Source organism: Blennius ocellaris, assembly GCF_963422515.1.
Source record: "Blennius ocellaris genome assembly, chromosome: 24".
In the NCBI taxonomy this organism is placed as follows: domain Eukaryota; kingdom Metazoa; phylum Chordata; class Actinopteri; order Blenniiformes; family Blenniidae; genus Blennius; species Blennius ocellaris.
Genome location: NC_137673.1, coordinates 9,152,867 through 9,173,864, shown reverse-complemented (window position 1 = coordinate 9,173,864; position 20,998 = coordinate 9,152,867). Strand labels below are relative to the sequence as shown.

At 45.0% G+C, this 20,998-nt stretch overlaps 3 protein-coding genes across 3 annotated transcripts in view; 1 reads left to right on the top strand and 2 right to left on the bottom strand.

Moving 5' to 3' along the window:
- Window positions 1-3,012: 3,012 nt before the first annotated feature.
- LOC308147525 (fibronectin type III domain-containing protein 4-like) lies at window positions 3,013-10,509 on the top strand (the record flags this gene model as incomplete). Its single annotated transcript, XM_080519738.1, has 7 exons — window positions 3,013-3,094; window positions 5,168-5,283; window positions 7,864-7,965; window positions 8,238-8,340; window positions 10,048-10,137; window positions 10,218-10,384; window positions 10,468-10,509. 7 exons carry the CDS (start codon window positions 3,013-3,015, stop codon window positions 10,507-10,509), a joined length of 702 nt encoding a protein of 233 aa, XP_080375864.1.
- Window positions 10,510-13,529: 3,020 nt separating this feature from the next.
- Window positions 13,530-17,641, bottom strand: LOC308147524 (glycogenin-1-like; the record flags this gene model as incomplete). Its single annotated transcript, XM_080519737.1, has 8 exons — window positions 17,569-17,641; window positions 16,969-17,107; window positions 16,713-16,887; window positions 15,902-16,064; window positions 15,627-15,753; window positions 15,375-15,555; window positions 14,649-14,783; window positions 13,530-13,664 (listed from the first exon to the last, which is right to left on the bottom strand). The coding sequence occupies exons 1-8, from the start codon at window positions 17,573-17,575 to the stop codon at window positions 13,530-13,532; spliced, it is 1,062 nt and encodes a 353-aa protein (XP_080375863.1). The 5' UTR covers window positions 17,576-17,641.
- Window positions 17,642-19,950: 2,309 nt separating this feature from the next.
- The window catches only part of kynu (kynureninase), a gene marked incomplete at its 3' end in the record, with an annotated part of 31,948 nt that continues 30,900 nt past the window's right edge, over window positions 19,951-20,998 (bottom strand). Inside the window, exons 14-16 of the mRNA XM_080519733.1 lie at window positions 20,512-20,597; window positions 20,190-20,420; window positions 19,951-20,094 (exon numbers count right to left, since the gene is read on the bottom strand). Coding sequence (XP_080375859.1) covers window positions 19,951-20,094; window positions 20,190-20,420; window positions 20,512-20,597 — 461 coding nt within the window. The remainder of the gene's footprint in view (window positions 20,095-20,189; window positions 20,421-20,511; window positions 20,598-20,998) is intronic.

Here is a 20,998-nt window from a genome sequence, read left to right as displayed (position 1 = left end):
TCGAGTTTCATTAGCATCCTTCAAAGTCTTAGAAAGTATTTGAGAATCCTTCGGGGTGTTGCCAGAATGTGTTTCAGGGGGTTTCCATGACCCTTCTAAGTCTTTCAGAATCTTCCAGGGTGTTTGGGCATGTTTTCAGGGTGTTTGAGGATATTTTCTTGAATCTGCAAGGTTTTTCAAGGACTTCCAGGGTGTTTTCAGGATATTTCGGCCTTCTTCCGTGACCCTTTGGGATGTTTTCAGGGGGTTTTCATGGTCTTTCAAGGTCTTTTGATATCTTTCAGGATGTTTTCAAGGGAATTTCAGTTTGGTGTAGGATCATCCAGGATTCAGGATGCTCAGGAACGTTTCCATGGCCCTTCAGTGTTTTTCAAGGTCCTCCAAGGTGTCTCATGATTACTCGGGATGTTTTCAGGGTCTTTCAGGCATGTCTTCCGAATGTTTTCCTGTCTTCCTGGTCTTTCAAGGTCTCTTGACATCTTGCAGGATGTTTTTTTAAGGTTGTTCAGGGAGTTTAAGTGTACTTTTCTGGTCCTGCAAGGTTTTACAAGGTCTCCCAGGATGTTTCGGCCCGTTCTCGGGGTCCTTTGAGATGTTTTCAGGGTGTTTTCAAAGTCTTTCAAGGTCTCTTGACATCATTCAGGATGTTTTTTTTAAGGTCGTTCAGGGAGTTAAGTGTACTTTTCTGGTCCTGCAAGGTCTTCCAGGATGTTTCGGCCCGTTCTCATGGTCCTTTGAGATGTTTTCAGGGGCTCTTCATGGTCTTTCAAGGTCTTTTGGTATCTTTCAGGATGTTTTCAAGGGACTTTCAGTTTGGTGTAGGATCATCCAGGATTCAGGATGCTCTGGAACGTTTCCATGGCCCTTCAGTGTTTTTCAAGGTCCTCCAAGGTGTCTCATGATTACTCGGGATGTTTTCAGGGTCTTTCAGGCATGTCTTCCGAATGTTTTCCTGTCTTCCTGGTCTTTCAAGGTCTCTTGACATCTTGCAGGATGTTTTTTTAAGGTTGTTCAGGGAGTTTAAGTGTACTTTTCTGGTCCTGCAAGGTTTTACAAGGTCTCCCAGGATGTTTCGGCCCGTTCTCGGGGTCCTTTGAGATGTTTTCAGGGTGTTTTCAAAGTCTTTCAAGGTCTCTTGACATCATTCAGGATGTTTTTTTTAAGGTCGTTCAGGGAGTTAAGTGTACTTTTCTGGTCCTGCAAGGTCTTCCAGGATGTTTCGGCCCGTTCTCATGGTTCTTTGAGATGTTTTCGGGGGCTCTTCATGGTCTTTCAAGGTCTTTTGGTATCTTTCAGGATGTTTTCAAGGGACTTTCAGTTTGGTGTAGGATCATCCAGGATTCAGGATGCTCTGGAACGTTTCCATGGCCCTTCAGTGTTTTTCAAGGTCCTCCAAGGTGTCTCATGATTACTCTGGATGTTTTCAGGGTCTTTCAGGCGTGTCTTCTGAATGTGTTTCTGTCTTCCTGGTCTTTCAAGGTCTCTTGACATCTTGCAGGATGTTTTTTTAAGGTTGTTCAGGGAGTTTAAGTGTACTTTTCTGGTCCTGCAAGGTTTTACAAGGTCTCCCAGGATGTTTCGGCCCGTTCTCAGGGTCCTTTGAGATGTTTTCAGGGTGTTTTCAAAGTCTTTCAAGGTCTCTTGACATCATTCAGGATGTTTTTTTTAAGGTCGTTCAGGGAGTTAAGTGTACTTTTCTGGTCCTGCAAGGTCTTCCAGGATGTTTCGGCCCGTTCTCATGGTCCTTTGAGATGTTTTCAGGGTGTTTTCAAGGTCTTTCAAGGTGTTATGATATCTTTCAGGATGTTTTCGGGGTCTTTCAGTTTGATGTAGGCTCCTCCAGGATGTCTTCAGCGTCTCCCAGGTTGTTGTGTAGTCTTTCAGCATACTTCCAGGGTAAGTTCAGCATGTGAAGGTGTGGCTGGTCCCAGCTGGCCAGGTGAGCCAATCGCCTGCAAGACATTTTAAAAGCGCACATAAATACGTCTCAGAAAACTTCACACTTTGGCCGCCAGATGGCAGCAACAAGCCACTTCTACTGTATGATGCGTTGATTCGCTCTTGATTTTATTTGACGTTCAGTTTTGTACCATTTTATTGTCTTTCCAAATTCACTTTCATGTCATATTTCTTTCTGAATGATATTTTTGAATTATTATAACCTGTTTTTATTCCTCATTCCCTTTCATTGGGTTACATCAGTTTTGAAATGTGCTTGTATTTTCTCTTTTATTTTACTGTGAGGCAAGGTTGTATAGTTGTATTGTACACACACACACACACACACACACACACACACACACACACACACACACACACACACACACACACACACACACACACACACACACACACACACACGTTACATAATCAACAGTTGGCGGTGAGGAGTGACATAAACATGTCCATCTTTTCATTCTTTCTCTCACTCCCGCTTGCTTGCTCTCTCTCTCTCTCTCTCTCTCTTCTTCTCTATCCCTCTCTCTTGCCCTCCTCTTCTCTTCCCCCTCCTCTCCCCCCTCTATTTTCTTGATCTTTCTCTCCAAACCTCTCTCGCGCTTCTCTCTCCACCCCCTCCCTCTTCTCTCCCCCTCTCTCTCTCCTCTCCTCTTTCTCCTTCTCTCTTTCCTCCCTCTATTTCACCCCCTCCCCTTCACAGCTTCCAGTGGAGACATTTTTCATCCAAGCCTCCCTCCCTCATCGTTTGTCTCCATCTTCTCTCGTCTTTAAAGCCAGAGCGCCGCAGACTGGCTCTCCATCCCTCTCATCCCTCTCCTTCTCCTCCTCCTCCTCCTCCTCCTCCTCCTCCTCTTCCTCCATCCAGCTCCTCGGCTCACACCGGAGCCGCGCGGAGGCGAGAAGAACTACCTGTTAGCGGCTCTCCCCCGACAGATGTCTCCTCCGCAACATCTGCAGTGACCCACTTCATGTGAGGCGGCGTGCGGCCGGGGGGGCGATGCGGAGGCAGTGAAAGGAGGCGCCGAGGAGAGCGTGCCCGAGCCGGAGGAGGTCATGGACCGGGGGTCTCCTCACCGAGAACCCCCCCTGCTGCTGCTGCTGCTCCTGCTGCTGGTCTGCTGGGAGGCAGGTGCCAGTGAGTGTCTCTGCTTTTCTGCTCTCCATCACATGAAGACAAGGGGGGGGGGGGGGGGGTTTGCATGATCCGACTCCATACCTTTCAAGTATTTGTACGGCACTTAAATAGAAAAAGAAGCCATTTTATTACAGCCAAAACTGCAATAAAACCCGTCGTTTTGCACAATAAATACAAAGTAATATTCTTTTTTTTCAGTTGAAAATGGATGGAATTGGTTCATTTTGAGCAGTTCAATGGAAGTAGAACTAAAAACAGGCTGTGTTGTCCCTGCGTGACCCTGCTGACTCTGTGGAGCTCATCTGCAAAATAGACTCATTTCGGAAACCGCATTATGTCATTCAAAAGTAGTAAGACACAAATGATCACTCACATGTTTGGGGCAGCGTACAGATCAACCTCAGGATTGTCCGAAACATGCAAAAGATTTAAAAAAAAAAAAAATAATTACAATCATGTTGTCTTTTGGTCGAGAAAGAATGAAATTGTCATACAAAAGTGGGCGAATCTTGAAATATAAGGACCAGAATGACGACAAGTGAAGGAATGAAAACTGGATGGAGAGAAAATCAAGGACAAGGATTAAACATCTGAAACGGGGAACCGACTCGTTTCCATGACGGCAGAATGAACACTGACCAACCTCCTCGTGTGTGTTTACACTTCAAATCACACTGAGGCTGTAAAACTAACCCCCCCCCCCCCACACACACACACCCACACACCCACACACACATTAGCCTGATGAGTGTGTCAGCCTCTTGATTTACACTCCGACTCCTCTCAGACATCAGGAATGCAAAGGTCTGCTCCTGCGGACGTTGTTGTTTTCATGGTGTTGTTGACCAAAAAAATGTTGACCGTGTTGTTGAAAACAAAATTGTAGATATCATTTGAAATAATGTTGTTGATAGTTCTGTCGGTGACAATACTGGTATGGTTGTTGACATTATAGGTTAACAGTAAACATAGTAGTTATTGTTGATAATAATTTTGTTAATATTGTTGTTCTTGATAAAGATGTTGACAGCGTTGTTGTTGATAATATTGTTGTTCTGCAATGTTGTTTTTGACAGCGTTGACGACATTACAGTTACTGTTGATAATGATACTGTTGTTGACGATAGTTGAAAATAATATTGACAGTATTGTTGTTAATAATAACGATATTGTTAGTGTGTTGTTGACGACATTGTAGCTATCGTTGAATGCTGTTGACGACAGCATTGTTGACAATTACATTGTAGTTATTGTTGATAATGATGCTGTTGTTGTCAATGTTTTTTTTATGATGCGGTTTTTGACATTGTAGTTATTGTTGCCAAGGATGTTGTTGACAGTGTTGTAAACAACATTGAAGTTATTGTTGATGAATATGTTGACAGTGTTATTGTTAATAATGATGTTGCTTTTGTTGACAGCGTTGTTGACGACGTGGTGGTTATTGTCGATAATGATGTTGACAGTATCGTAGGTATTGTTGCCAATTATGTCTTTGATTACGTTACTGTTGACGGCGACGTTGCCGCTGTTGTTGATAATGTTGTTGACAACAACGCAGTAGCGATTGTTGATATTGTTGACAGGGTTGTTTGGTCTCATAATAGCGTGACCAGTGTTTTCACAAGTGTTTATGAGGTGTGACAGAGTTGTCTTCACATCTCTAGGAAATGTTTGGAACCGCTTTGACATTGTTGCCCTCCGGGGGGAACGTTTCAGTGTGTGTGTGTGTGTGTGTGTGTGTGTGTGTGTGTGTGTGTGTGTGTGTGTGTGTGTGTGTGTGTGTGTGTGTGTGTGTGTGTGTGTGTGTGTGTCTCAGCTCATTCAGCCGCTTCATAAATCCACATTTTAAAATGTGAAGGTCACTCAAACTGAAGTGTAAAACCTCCATTAGCTTCCATTGTTATGCAGATGATGCAGAAATCTATTAATCTCTATACTAGAAGCTCGTTGTAAAGAGATAAAAGTGGCGATTCGGTCACTCACAAGCATCGGGACGTGTTGTTTAAGGTCAATCTCGGTGTCCCCGGACGTCCCCACAACTCGTCTCATTGTCCCCGTGTGTGTGTGCAGCCGTGCCAGCAGCCCCGGTCAACGTGTCGGTGACCCAGCTGAGGGCACACTCGGCCATGGTGACCTGGAACGTCCCCCAGGGAGACACCGTCATCGGATATGCCATCTCTCAGCAGGTACACACACTTCCCGTTCATCGTCCCACCGAAACCTGGGCGGCCTCCAGGAGAGAGAGAGAGAGAAAAAAAAAAAGAAAAAAAATTAAATACAATAAAGAACCCTCCTTTCAAAGATGAATTACACTTTTCTTAATCACTCCCCCCCCCCCACCACCACCACCCTCCTCCTGCTGTCTGTGCTCATTTGAAAAGAAAAAGTCTGCGTCATTCAGAGAGTCAGCATTTCCTCTGTAAGAGCAGGAAAAGTTTCAGTCTGATGAGACGGTGCTGGGAGGGTCGTAAATGTCAGCGCGTTCGTCACGGCGCTAAATAAAAACAGAGGTCTTATTAGAGGCGGCGCGGACACCCTCATGGAGGATAAACTGACACAGCAGGAAGTACATCGCAGGTATTATTAGAAAATAAGATATTAGAAAGGGTTTTTATTTTGTATATGAGCATCATTACTCCAAGCAGAACTCTAAAAAGAAGCCAGAGCGTTTCTTCTAAACTCCATCCACCTTGATTACACCATTAGGACCCTTAGTAACAATCTACCTCCAATTAAAGAAGGAAAGTCCGTATCGTGAAGCGTCACGACCATTAGACGCATCATTATCTGGTATTCTCACGTATCCAGTCTCCCTTAAGTTGTCTTTAAATCAATCCTTAACATTTATGAAAAACAAAAATATAATCTCAAGATCATTCTGATCCTTTTACTGGAACTTCCTCTCGTGAGAGTTCATGAGAGATTTTGACTTGGTCCTGGAAACTTCAACCATAGCGATAGCATTGCAGTCCTTCGCTCACATGAAAAATGGAAAAAAAAAAGAAAAAAAAAATCTCGGAGTCGTCTGCAAACATCCGCGTCGCAGAGCAACGCAACACGGACACTTAAACTGAGATAAAGGCTCATTCGTCAATCACAAGGGGTTCAATGTGTAAACTAGTCCCGTTAGCGGATAGCGGCTAAATTCAACAGAGGTGGGTTCATGTCGATACAGAAGCACAATCAAACCCTCCCTTCTGGGGAATCCTGGTTTAAACAAAGAGACCAAACAGAAAAGAAAAAACCCCTCAAACTCCAGATTTTCAGTTTCAACTGAGGTCCAACAGCAATAAACATGTTTTAGCAAAGAAACAGGGGATTTCCAGGTGACGACTCCTTCAATATTAGCTTTGAATAGCATTAGCTTGCATCTACAGTAATTATGATTAGCATTAGTATATTTTAACAATAGCAGTGATCAGCATTAGTCTATATTAGCAGTAGCTATGATGAACGTTAGTCAATAATAACAGTATCAGTGATCAGCATTAGTCTATATTAACAGTAGCTATGATTAGAATTCGTCCACATTAACAGCATCAGTTGTATCTACAGTAGCTATGATTAACATTAGTCAATGTTAACAGTAGCATCGATTAGCATTAGTCAATATTAACAGTAGCTATGATTAGCGTCAGTCAATATTAACAGTAGTTATGATTAATATTAGTCTATATTAACAGTAGTTATGCTTAACATTAGTCAATATTAACAGTAGCATCAATTAGCGTTAGTCAATATTAACAGTAGCAGTGATTAGCGTTAGTCAATATTAACAGTAGATATGATTAACATTAGTCAATGTTAACAGTAGCATCGATTAGCGTTAGTCAATATTAACAGTAGCAGTGATTAGCGTTAGTCAATATTAACAGTAGATATGATTAACATTAGTCAATATAAACAGTAGCAGTGATTAGCGTTAGTCAATATTAACAGTAGTTATGCTTAACATTAGTCTATATTAACAGTAGCAGTGATTAGTGTTAGTCAATATTAACAGTAGCATCAATTAGCGTTAGTCAATATTAACAGTAGCAGTGATTAGCGTTAGTCAATATTAACAGTAGTTATGATTAACATTAGTCTATATTAACAGTAGCATCGATTAGCGTTAGTCAATATTAACAGTAGCTATGATTAGCGTTAGTCAATATTAACAGTAGCAGTGATTTACACTAACGTTACACTAATTCCTAGACGGCCATTTGCAGAAGCAGACACTCATTAAGTTTCTTACATTCACTGATTTTCGGTGAGAAAATGTGCCGTTAAGGCGCGGGCCTGGAAACCATGACGGTGGGGAAAAGGCGTCGCCCCGACCCCCGGCAGGAGGAGCGGCGGAGCGTCTCTGGTCCGCAGACCCGCTCTCCGTCACGTCTCGCTGGCACGGCCCCGAGTGGGCGTCGTCTACATTAGCGGGAGCCATTTGGCCGGCGGCCGGTCTCCGTCCAGCGCCGAGCCAAGCGGCTTCTCGCTGATTACGCGTCTGACTCACGATCCATCAGCCGACTGGCATCCTGCACAAAACAGCGGACGGGGGATGTAAAACATCTCCGGCACAAGCTGGCGGAGCACTTATAGAGAGACCTCAGTCAGATATTAATGGAGCAGGTGGATTGAAGGGGGGGGGGGGGGGGGGGGGGCAGGTGGAACAGCTGCTGTCAATCAAACTGATCCCCCCCCCCACACATTAGTTTCCTCTTTTCTAGTGATTCACATCGACGTGTGTGTGTGTGTGTGTGTGTGTGTGTGTGTGTGTGTAGAGGCAGGACGGCCTGATGCAGCGCTCCATCAGGGAGGTGAACACGTCCAGCCGCTGGTGTGTGCTGTGGGACTTGGACGAGGACACACACTACAGTGTACAGGTAACACACACACACACACACACACACACACACACACACACACACACACACACACACACACACACAGACACAGACACAGACACAGACACAGACACACCGTCCTGACCTCTGGCCTCTAAAGTGTGAAAGTACAAACCGCCACACGGCAGCGTCCGAGCTTCGTCTTCTTTCTGGATAAAAATACCGCGTCCAGCTGGCTTCCTCTCTCACTTGCATAACGTCCTCTTCATCCTCCCCGTCCTCCTCCTCCTCCTCACTCGCGCTGCGTTCAGGTGCAGAACGTCGGCCTGCACGGCGACAGCCAGCCCAGCCGAGCCGTCCACTTCAGGACACTGGAGCGGAGCGACCACTATCCAGCCGGAGTCCTGGACCACCGTGAGCGCACACACACACACACACACACACACACACACACACACACACACACACACACACACACACACACACACACACACACACACACACACACACACACACACACACACACACACACACACACACACACACACACACACACACACACACACACACACACACACACACACACACACACAGGAAGAGCAAACAGGCCCAGCAAATTCACTCCTCGGTCAAAGTGGAACAGTTTTAAAAACACCATAATTTCCTCACACAACCCAGAGACGTGCCAGTTCGGTTAATTTAAGGGTTCAACAGTTCAAGGGTGTTTTATTGTCATATCACCAGTAAAAGCCAGGTTTCACAGTGAATTAAATTCTTATTCTGCCGTCTACTGCGGAGCCGACATACATAAAGTAAGCATAAACACAAAAAAAGAATAAAAATATAAAAATAAAATAAAACAGAGCAGTGCAAAAATATTAGTGTGAAGTGAGATGTGCAAAGTAAACATGTCAGAAGCTGTTCAAAAGTCTGATGGTAATGGGGAAGAAAGAGTTTTTCAGTCCATTCGTTCTGCTTTTCAAGCTTCTGAACCTCCGGCCTGAGGGCAGAAGCGTGAACAGTCCGTGTTGTGGATGGGTGGGGTCTTTTAGTACGGAGGCAGCTCTACTGTGGACCCTGTGCTGGTAGATGCTCTGCAGACAGGGCAGTGGTGTTCTGGTGATCTTCTCGGCTGTCTTAACCACTCTCTGCAGGCGACTGCGGTCCGCCACAGTAGTGCTACCGTACCAGGCTGTGATGCAGCTGGTTAAGGTGTCTCAACCACACAGCTGTAGAAGTTCCTGAGTATCCTGGGAGACATGCCGAATTTCTTCAGCCTCCTCGGGAAGTACAGCCGTTGTTGGGCCCTCTTGACCACCTGTGTGGTTTAAGGACGGAAACAACAAAACAACCACTAAGTTTTCATGAGAGAGAACAAAGAAGTGGGATGTGAAGCAGGTGGCAGTGGGTTAGGGTTATAGGGTTAGGTTTAGGGTTGGGGTAAGGTTGGAGTTAGGGTCATAGGGTTAGGTTTAGGGTTGGGGTAAGGTTGAGGTTGGGGTTAGGGTTAGGTTGGGGTTAGGGTCATAGGGTTAGGTTTAGGGTTGCGGTTAAGGTTAGGTTTAGGGTGCGGGTTAGGTTGAGGTTGGGGTTCGGGTCATAGGGTTAGGTTTAGGGTTGTGGTTAAGGTTAGGGTTCGGTTGAGGTTAGGTTGAGGTTGGGGTCATAGGGTTAGGTTTAGGGTTAGGGTTAGGGCTGGGGTTAGGTTGAGGGTGGGCTCATAGGGTTGGGTTTAGGGTTGTGGTTAGGGTCATAGGGTTAGGTTTAGGGTTGGGGTAAGGTTGAGGTTGGGGTTAGGGTTAGGTTGGGGTTAGGGTCATAGGGTTAGGTTTAGGGTTGTGGTTAAGGTTAGGTTTAGGGTGCGGGTTAGGTTAGGTTTAGGGTTGTGGTTAAGGTTAGGTTTAGGGTGCGGGTTAGGTTGAGGTTGGGGTCATAGGGTTGGGTTTAGGGTTGTGGTTAGGTTTAGGGTTAGGTTGAGGTTATGTTGTGGTTGGGGATAGGGTGAGGTAGGGGTTGGGGTTAGGGTGAGGTAGGGGTTCGGGTTGGGGTTAGGAAATGTTCTAAGCGTGACTTAAGACACGTTCCATACTTGATCTCACTACTTCCTGACTGTGTCCTCAGATGAGCCGGCCATGGAGGGTCTGGGTATGACACCTCAGCTTCAGACTGGAGAGCTGCTCATCATCACCACTGTCCTGCTGCTGTGGGCAGGTCGGCCTCTGGATGTGTGCGTGTATGTGGTCATATATCAGTATCTACAGGTTAAAGTACCCCCCTCTGTCCCTCCCCAGCCGTCATCGCCCTCTTCTGCCGACAGTACGACATCATCAAAGACAACGACTCCAACAGCACCACCAAAGAGAAGACCAAGAGGACCCTGGTTCGATCCCCGTCCTTCTACAACGCCTCGGCCGCCAGCTCGCCCGTCTACCACAACGGAGTCGTGCGCAGCGGCAGGGTGAGACGCCGCCGAGTGCACCGGCACCGTCTCCTAGCAACCACATCGCTAATACCTGGTGTGTGTGCGTGTGTGCTTTGCAGCTGCACCAAGCCTCCTCCTCCATCAGCATCATCAGAGTCTGAACCTCCTCTTCCTCCTCCATCAGCATCATCAGGGTCTGAACCTCCTCGAGCTTCTGTCGGATCATCAGCAGGAGAAAAATGTGAAACGAGTCAAAGAAACCGGATTTGCGCTGCCACCCGGTGGCGCCGCCGCCTCTTCTCTCCTGATGTCAGACACTCAAACTGAATACTTGGCAGCATGTCGGCCTCGCACTCACCAACTCTCCCAGGACGGAGTGTTTTCTTTTCTTTTCCACCTCTCCGAAGAGCCTTCTGTGTCCTTTCATCACTCGGCTTTCTTCCTCCTGCAGTATCTCTCCATATAATCCTGAATCGACTGTGAACTGAAAGAGTTCGTGACTCCAGCTGGAACCTTTGAATGTATCAACATGATCAATGTAGGTTTTACACTGTTCATATTTCATATCTAAAAACTATTAAAATGACGTGATCCTTTTATTACTCACCTTCACCGGGATGCAAAACGAGGCTATATAAATACTTGAAAAAATAAAGTAAATGAAAGTTTCAAATAAATGTCAAATCTTTTATATCAATCCTATTTTTATCCCTTTTTGTTAACATTTCTCAGATATTACACTATTAAACTTAATTTCTTTGTTGTTTTTTTTAAATATAAATATTTTCTAAACATCTAATACATATTTTTTAAAAACGTATACATCTTAATAATTAAAATTTTATAGTATATTTCTGAAAAAAATTCACAAAAATGGGAAGATAAGGATTGATTTTAAAGATATGGTATGTACCTTCAAATTTATTCAAAAGAAATTTTCCCAGCACTCTAAAAGCAGTGGAGTTGATATGTTAATGTTCATACAAACAAGATTAATATAAAAAAAAAAAATCAAACATAAAAAATGTGCACTAAAACCGTCAAAAACACAGATAGAAGTGCAGTTAGTTTCTTATTTCCATAATTGAACCATACCCAAGAGTCATAACAATTTACTAGGTTTATCTATCAAGAAAGATTTATGGTTTATTGTGGAAGACAATGATTTAACTCAATTCAATAATTACATTTGGAAGTCTTTGTTGCCAGTGTTCGCCAACCAGCCAGCAAACGAATATTTTCTTGCCAAAAGTTCAATTAAAAATTTTTTGGAAAAGCATCTGGAAATCCTTTTAAAGTATCTTAAGATGCCGCCGCGTCAATTTTATGCGGGTTTATGAAGTGATGTAGAGGGAGTGTGTGTGTGTGTGTGTGTGTGTGTGTGTGTGTGTGTGTGTGCGCGCGCGCGCGCGCGCAACAGGTGCATTAAGGTGATTAACAGGGGGCGTTTCTCCCAGAGATCAATAGCCTGCCTGTGTGTGTGTGTGTGTATTAATATTGATCAGTGTTGTGCCGATATGTGCACACATCAGCATTCATGCGGTGACATTTGAAACATTGCTCGTGGCATTTCATCAACATGGACGACTCGGAGCGCGAAGTCTCCTGAACTCCACCTGCAACAGCTCGTCTCCTGAACGCTGAGACTTTGGTCTTTCCCATGGTGACGTTGGTAAAATAAACCTCTGTTAATTAGCATTAGTACGGGGGGAGGGTCATGCCAGTAATGTTGTGGTACTTGAGACCCTTACCCATATTTTTCAAGGTTTTGGTCTTGTCTTAGTCTTCAAGGTATCGTTGTCCCTTAAAGTCTTGGTCTTGACGGGGTTATTGGTTTCTTAAAGTCTTGATCTTGTCTTGGTCTGGACTAGGCATTGCCCCTTGAAATTCATTGTCATGACTTGGTCTCTGATCAAAATCTTGGTCTTGGGACACTCTGGTCTTTTTCTTGACTGGGCCTCTGGCCCTTAAAACCTTTGCCATGACAGGGTTTTGGTCCCTTAAAGTCTTGGCCTCGACTCTATCTTGACCCGTAAAAAATCTTGGTTTTTGCCTGGGTCTCGGTCCCTTACAGTCTAAGTTTGCTCTGGTCTTGGTCTTGACTGGGTTTCAGGTCAGGTGGTCTTGATTAGAACACTACCTGCTAAAGTATTTTCATAGAAAGTCATTTAAATGAGGGGAGTGTCATCAATCGCCCGATGAGGAATCCTGATCTGCAGTCTGAGGGTTTCCAGGTTTGAAGGTCACCTCTTCATCCTTGTGACGTTCCGTCCTTCATATTTACCATGAGCTAGCAGGGGGGAGGAGGAATCCCAGCGATCGGTTGGCTGTGGGACATTTTGCTCCCCCTGACAGATTGAAGTATCTCATTTTGCCCCGAGTCCCTGAGAGGAATTTCTTTTTCCAAGCTGGAGGCGCTGCCGAGGGAGGGGGATTAGCCGGATCGATGGAGTGTTTCATAGAGCGTGATTGACTGCGAAGCGAAGCCTCTGCTTTCGTGTGACGCTGCCTCTTGCGAGCCCGAGGAGTCCATCACGGCTTCATGTCAAAAGGACGAGTGGACGAGATAACCTGCTTCTAGAAACACACCGTCGACTTTAACCTGCGACCACCCAAAAGCTCCCGACTGTCCTGAAACGCCTCGTAAGGAACCTTTCAATCAAGAATGATTAAATCTGCCAGTCCTTGCCAGTCAAGGTCCTTGAACGCCTCATCAAAACCCATTATCAATATAGTTTGAGACTAATTTATCTTGATTTCAACTTTTGACTACCGTTTTGTTAAATACAGAAAATATCTGCTGGATCTAGACACATTTTATTTGATTGACAGTTTAAAGGTTTCAGATTTGTGCTAAGCTAACGTGCTATAAAAGCCAATGCAGAGTTGAAGCGACCGTTCCAAACCAGAGAACCATTTATTAAAACCACATAAACCAAACCGAATCAGCTGAAAAGGCGTGTCATTGTCCCACTGACTCCGAGGTTCATATTTACACTTTACAGTACCTGTAAGTAAGCGAGCAATGCTACCTATTAAAGCTAACACAAACAAAATCTTTCCTTTAAGATCAAAAAAGCCTTTTTTTTTTTTTTTTTCTTCAACTTTCTCTAAACTAAATAGAAATAAACCGTGTGGAAACCCCACCCTCTGATCACAGATAGATCAAATAAAGCGAGGATCAGTTCCTCTCCTGCAGGAAGCTATCCAGCATCTTCTCAATGTTCCTGAAGGCGTCTCGGTCCAAGTAGTCGGCCAGTCCAGCCTCCCACATGCCGCGCTGGTCCGGCAGCTCTGAGTCGGCGTCCCCGGCGCTCTGCAGCCGAGAATACCGACAGCTGGATCAAATCTGAAGACTCTGCCCACGTTCTCTCATTCATCGCCATCATACACGTTTCATCGTCATTCATTCATTCCTGCACCCGAGACACAGACCTGCGACGTTCACCAGCTGAAAAGGAGATTCTGACCTCGCAACTTGAGATACATTTGACACTTAAATTAGTCAAATAAGGTCAAACGGCAAAATCGACTGAATGGATTTCAATAGAAAAAAGAATGAAAAATAGATAAAACAGCCAGATGCAGCTAAAATAGCTTAAAAAATGTCTTAAATAGGTAAAAAAAAAAAAGAAAAAAGAAACTAAAAACTGCTAAATGAACTAAAATGCTAAAATATTTCACAGTTGCAACAAGAAAATTTCAGTGACAACTCCCATACTTTCTAGACCAGGGGTCGGCAACCTTTAATGCTCAAAGAGCCATTTGGTCCCGTTTCCCACTGAACACAACACTCAAAGAGCCACGCACATTTTATTTTGATAGTCCCACAGGAAGACCATGCCAGGAGGACACGACACACAAAACCTTCTTCACTGCTGTTTGACAACTTACAACTAATAAACTTAACTACATGAACAAAGCAACTAAAACACGCCATCTTCATGCCATTATTGTTGCGTAATGACGTTACATCGCTGCGTCGTTCACGACCCTACATGTTACCACTCTTTGTAGCGGGACTGCGCTCTGGGTGGCGCCTTGCCTCCTTATGTCTCTGGGATGAACTGCAGTGGGACCGAGGCTCAAGGAGCCGCAGTGGAGGGACCAAAGAGCCGCAGGTTGCCGACCCCTGGTCTGGACTATCGAGCACACCCTAAAATAAGCCCCACCCACCAAATTTAAAAAGGAAAAAAAATAAAAAAAGTCGACGCCACAGTTCACTTTGTCGACATTCAACTGCAGCATTATTGGTTTTTATCTGTAAATCTCTACGCCTGTCACATGTGTGAAATAATACCTGGGAGTCGCTTCCTTGGCTTTCCTCCATTGCTTCTGGAGGACTCTGGGCTGGAGCACAAAACCGTGCGAGCAGAGAGTTGGAGCAGTCCAGGTTCTCTTTGAATGGCGCCTCGATGACGTCTCGCTCTGTCATCTGCGGAAACAGAAGCGTTGGGGCGACGATTGAGTTTCCAGAAAAGGGGCTGCAGGGTCAAAGACCCAAGATGAAGTTGGAGAACGAAGCATCGTCAGCAAACGGTGAGACAAGAGAGTTTCATTTAGAAAATGAGAGAATTCCCTGGAACAGAATTTGAGACTTGATGTCCGACTAGATTCAGACTAGATTCAGTCTAGATTTCAGACTAGATTCAGACTAGATTTCAGTCTAGATTTCAGACTAGATTTCAGACTAGATTTCAGACTAGATTTCAGACATGATTTCAGACTAGTTTGACACTAGATTTCAGACTAGTTTCAGATTAGATTCAGACGTGTTTCAGAGTTGATTTCAGACTAGATTTCAGACTAGTTTCAGACGACATGTTAGACTCATTTCAGACTGGATTTCAAACTAGTTTCAGATTAGATTCAGACTGGTTACAGACTTGATTTCAGACTAGTTTCAGACTTGATGTCAGACTCGTTTCAGAACCTGGTCCTTTCTCAGATAGCTTTTGGAGTTCATCCTGTTGAAAGACGCCACTGACTGTTCCGTGTCTGTTCTGATGGTCAGTTCTTCTTCTACCTGCTGTAGTTCCTCGGGGGTCCAGCTCGCCGCAGCCTCACTGGACGTCGCTCCGTTTTGGTATTCGTCCCACCACAGAGACACAAACTGGCGGCTGGTGCTGGAGCCGGCGGCGTCTCTGCGCAGGTTCCACGGTTTCTCCACTCCCAGGAAGTGAACGATCTTGGCGCTGTGGCCGAACCTGCAGGGGAGAAACAGCGTTTCCCTCCAGCCACAGAAACTCCTACTGACTATTTGAAGTGGCACACTCACTGTCTGAAGGCAGGAAGGTAGCTGTACGCGGAGCTGCCGCTCAGGTTGTAGACGAACGGAAGGTGTTTGTGGATGTCCTCCACCGCCCAGCGGCTGAAGAACGAGTTCAGCAGACCCTGATCTCCTCCTGACACCGACAGAAACATCGTGAAGGTCAGATCAGACGTCTAAAACAAGGGGGGGGGGGAACCTATCGGAAGTTGCGATGCCGTGGCATCGGCCAGTTTGTGTGTTTTGACGTGTCAAATCTTGGACACGTGTAGCATTGGCGTTACCGTCGAAGCTGCCGTGCCGCAGGGCGTGATCCAGGAGGCGGGCGTGAGTCTCCATCGACGGTTCGAAGACGAACACGCCCGAGTTGAAGCAGTCGGGCCAGCCGGGGTCGGGAGCCGCCGACAGCTCGTCCCTGTCGAAGAGCTCGTCCACGTTACGCAAGACCTGCGAGGGGAAACCACATCAGAGCGTCGCGTGTTTGCGGTGGACTGACTCGTCCGTCACGTGCCGGTGACTCGGCTCGTCCTCCAAACACGTTTCCGCTATCGTAGGAGCGTGTTTGCTCTGACAACACGGCTCGCTGCACACCACGTGCTCCGCCGGTCGATTTCAGTACAGCCAGCGTGGAACATTTAATCATTATAGTCATTTTTGCACTTTTGGCTGTTATAGTTTTATGTGAATTGCTTGTTTTTGGTGGTTTTAACTTTTCTTTTCTTTTTTAACCAAGAATTTAATAATGGCCAGTAGCTACATTCATTGAAAGAGACTGACACAGTCTGTATTTTCAATGAGTGAACATGATGCCATCTACAATACCTATGATACAAAAGCAAACTGCACAAAAACTGTTTATTTCTAATGAAGTATTATTAGTTTCTACACGTTGCTTAAGTCATTTTAGCAGTTCTGCCTTCATTAGCAGATTTTATGGGTATCACTGGCCATTAGATTTGAGTTACTTTCACAAAACGTGTTCCTGTGGCACAGTGGTCACTATTAAAAAGGTAAAGTGAATACGCAGGAACATGGTGGTTTCATATAGAACTCCATGGCGGCATTATAGGTCACGCCTCACAGTGTACGACTCACGAGTGTATCTGCATCCAGGAACACACATTTGCTGTACTGAGTCAAAGTCCAGCAGTGGATCTTCGTGAAGGTGACGCCCAGCTCGGGACGCCCCAGCAGGGACAGGCGGAGACGGTCCTCGCTGTCCATCAGGTCCACCACCACCACCCGGTCGAAGGCCTTGTGAAGCTCCGTCCTGTCGGAGGACACCAGCTCCTCTGTTCAACACCGTTCGAAGCGTCTGCGGTGACGGCAGACCGTGAGCTCCATCTCTCACCTGGTCGGCTCCGAGACGTCTGGCGTCACCATGACGACGGTGTCCCTCGTCGTCCCGTGGCGCCGCAGGCTTTTGCCGACCACCGTGGCTCCCACGCAGTAGGACTCGGTGGTGGCCAGAGTCACGAAGGCTTCGTGAGCTGGAGAGGAAGATCAGAGGGGAAAACTATAGCGTCTATCGATAAACAAGCCCCCTAGCTGCAGACAGAGGTCCTGACTTTTTTTTTTTTTTTTTTATAGATTTATAATGTTAAATTCAAACATGAAAATTCATTCTGGTTTAACATCCTAACTACATCACACAATTCTTCTGTCTGGTCAGCCTGTTGGCTAAAAACATCATTTTTACCCTCAAATCAATATAATAAAAAAATGTTTTTATTGTGTATGTATTGTTGAGCCTCATGTGGCTGCAGAGATGAACTTGTGAAGATTTTATCAAATATTTCAATAGTTAGTCAACCTGTCATCTGGTTTAAGGCTTTATTTCTGCTGCCTTTAAGTAGTTTGATCCCGTCATCTGTAGTGTTTTGATGGTAGGAAGGGTTGATTATGTGGTTCTTTCAGCTTAAAATGGTGTCGGCAATGTGAAGGGACGTACCTGACATGTCTCCAGATCTGCACCGTCTGCAGGACTCAGAGAATCGCCACGCGCATGTTTGTATCCACAGAGGACGAAGTTTCCACCCGACAGCGCCGTCTTCGTCTCGTCAAGCCTCACTTTAAAAAGAAAAAAAAAGAAAAAACCCAAACAAACAGATGAGAGGCCTTTCTTTGTCTGTTTGATCAAGTGGTCGTTCAACTGTTGTGGAGCAACACGTGTGACCTTTAGCTTTCGCTTTACACACGTTAAACAGCCGCTCTCTCTGCAACCACCAGCTTCCACCGCACGAATGGAGCAAAGAGCAAATTCACAACAACACTGGACAAGAAAAATAAAAATCATTAATCAAATCATTTAAGGACATTAAGTAAGGGTTAGGGTTAGAATTTCCCAGTTTTCAGCTTTGCAGGAAGGATATTCAATACTCTTATTTGCACAGTTCACAGGTTAAACAGGGTTTCCTCAGCCTGCATACGAATGGATTTTTATTTTTAATATATTTCGAATAAAGGTTATTTTGTTGAATGGGGATTCTGTAGATGATGAAAAAAAACACTAATCTCCTCAGAATGTCTTGGTACAGCTTGTATATATACTCGGAATTTTCTTTAAAAATTAGACACAGCTCCACACGGAACGAATAGGATCGTTAAATAAAGTTAAATAAGCGACATTGTCATATTTCCCTCGGGATTATCAAAGTGTCCATCCATCCATCCAAAACAGGAGAATCTCACAATTAAACTCATTTTCAACTTTCAAGTGACTTGAGGTGCATTTTTAGAACTTTTTTTAAATACAGAACATGCAAGCGCAACATTGGCATAAAGCAGTATAAAATCAAGATATATTTATGACTTCGATATTGAAATTCCCACAAAAGGTATATATGTTCCTCTATTGATTTAGAGACACATCGTTTATTGCTCCTGTTCCACATTATGGTGAGTTTTTAACACTGAATAGACATTTTGCTTACATTGCACATATATTTCAACACCGCCATCTAGTGGACAGAGCAGAGAAGTGCAGCAGTGGGATATGAGGGCGCGTCAAAGATGGACAATGAGGACGAACAAGGGACAAAGAGCAGCAGCTTCACCCCCCCGCGTTAACTTTATTTCAGCTGCGGCTTTATTTTCTGCTTGCTGTGTGTGTGTCAGTGTGTTTGTTGTATCTACAATATGGGGACATGTTTTAGTGGGGACACACATCATGAAGTGTGTGTGTGTGTGTGTGTGTGTGTGTGTGTGTGTGTGTGTGTGTGTGTGTGTGTGTGTGTGAGAGAGACAGGCAGATTGTAATTGTCCAACTCTGGCAGCTTGTGTGTGTGAAGGCTGGAGGAAGAATATCTATTTGGTATTATTAGTGATCGATGCGCCATCAAAATGTGACTATAAACTTTCAATAAAGCACTCTGTTGGTTTTATTTAAAAAAGAAATTGCTTCGCCACTTTTTTTTTTTTTTTTTTTTCTAAAATCTTTGACGTCAAAGGTAAGTTTGATTTTGCTCCGTAGCTGTTTGGAAGTGGGGGGTTGTAATTCGGTTGGTAGAAGTTGGGAACCGAGCCATCCTTTAGAGAGATATTAATCATTTACACGCACACACACACACACACCTTACCTGATGGCAGCAACATGCTTTACAACAAATATAAAGATTCATTGCATTTAGACTTCAGGAGAATCAATACTGATCATGTTCAACAAGAATATTTACTTTTTTTTTAATATTATGTTGTTTATTTATCTTTTTTAGACATTTAAGGAAGTGATTCCTTAAGAACGGAAGCTTCCCGTAAGAGTTCTAAAAAAAATGAAAATGGGCCCCGTCAATACGTCAGACAATGTTTTTGTTTCAATTGTGCAACTTGTGGTTTATGTGAAGCGGAGAAACAGAATCATTCATTGTGTACGGTGGCCCAGAAGGGCCAACGGCACAACAGCACTGAAGCCACACAACAGGCCCCGGGGCCAATGCTGTGTTGTTGCTTTTTGCTGTTGGCCCTTCTGGGCCACCGTAATCACATCATTGGACGCACAAAAATGAACTTGCAGTACTTTTCAACCTCTCAGTTCCATTTACAGTTGAATCATCCGGCGGTGAAACGAAGCAAAATGTCAATAATGCTCTTTTTTTTCCCCCCTCCTTCAGTTTATTGTGGCAGTAACGGCCTTGCATTGTATTTCAACACATCAATAGTCATGGACAAGTGTCTACTATGAGATGAATGAAGCCAGGTTGACGTTGTGACGACTTCACACGCAGTAAAGAATAAGTTAATATGAGATAAATCAACAGCTGTTGATTGAGACGCTGTTTATTTAAGACGGAAGACAAACCCGATATTTCAGTGTACCAGAAACCTTGTCAATCTGCTAAATATGAGAAGAACACGTGTCCTCCTCATTGGCGGCAGCGAGCGCCGCGCCCAGCGTCCGGACGAAGCGGTGGACGTCGGCGAAGGAGTTGTAGAGCGGCACGGGGGCGACTCGCAGCACGCTGGGCTCCCTCAAGTCACACTGGGGGGAGAAAAAACAAACAAAAAAAAGCACGGCGGGTAAAACCCAAGCTCAGCGGCCATTTAAAAAAAAAAATCCTCCGCCGAGCTGCTCACCACCACGCCCCTCTTCTCCAGCTCCCGGAAGACGCTCCCGATGGGCACGGAGAAGGACAGCGACAGCTGGCAGCCCCTCTGCCCGGGGTCCCGCGGCGTCAGGATGCGGACGTGGGGCCGCCGGGGCCGCGGCGGGTCCCGGGCGTAGTAGTGCTGGATCAGGTACTCCAGGTACCCCGTCAGCAGGACGGACTTCCTGCGCAGAGCGTCCATGCTGGTCATGTTGAACACCTGTCAGGAGAGCGAATAGAATTTGATTCCACTGCATCTCGTTTAAAAAAAAAAAGAAGAAAGAAAATCTGGAACATTTGCGCTGCGTTACCTCCAGACTGGCCTGCAGGGGGCAGACCAGCAGGACGGGCTGGTTGGACAGTCGGAAGCCGCTCACGCCAGGCTGCAGCTCCATCTCTAACGGCAAAACGGAGTCTTCTTTAGTGTGCTGCCGTCATATCCTGTGTGTCGGTCCCTCTTCTCACCTCATCGCTCTTTCTCGTTAGCGCCACGTCTCATTTTGTTTCAATCGAAGGATGTTTCCCCAGTGGCTCAAGGATGTAATGCAGATTATTACGTTGGGGGGGAAAAAAATAAGATGCAGCCTTTTAACGGCTCCACCAAAAAATGTAGATAGAATATGTTTACCTGGTTTGGACCGATAATCTCAGGATTATTGTTTTATTGTTACGTTATGCTACGCTACATTGTTACATTACATCTTCACTCCTCCGATTTGTTTTGGTTCATTTGATTTTCATCTCATTTATTTATTTACTGTGTTTTTGTGGTTGTATTTCGTATTGGTACATTCTGCC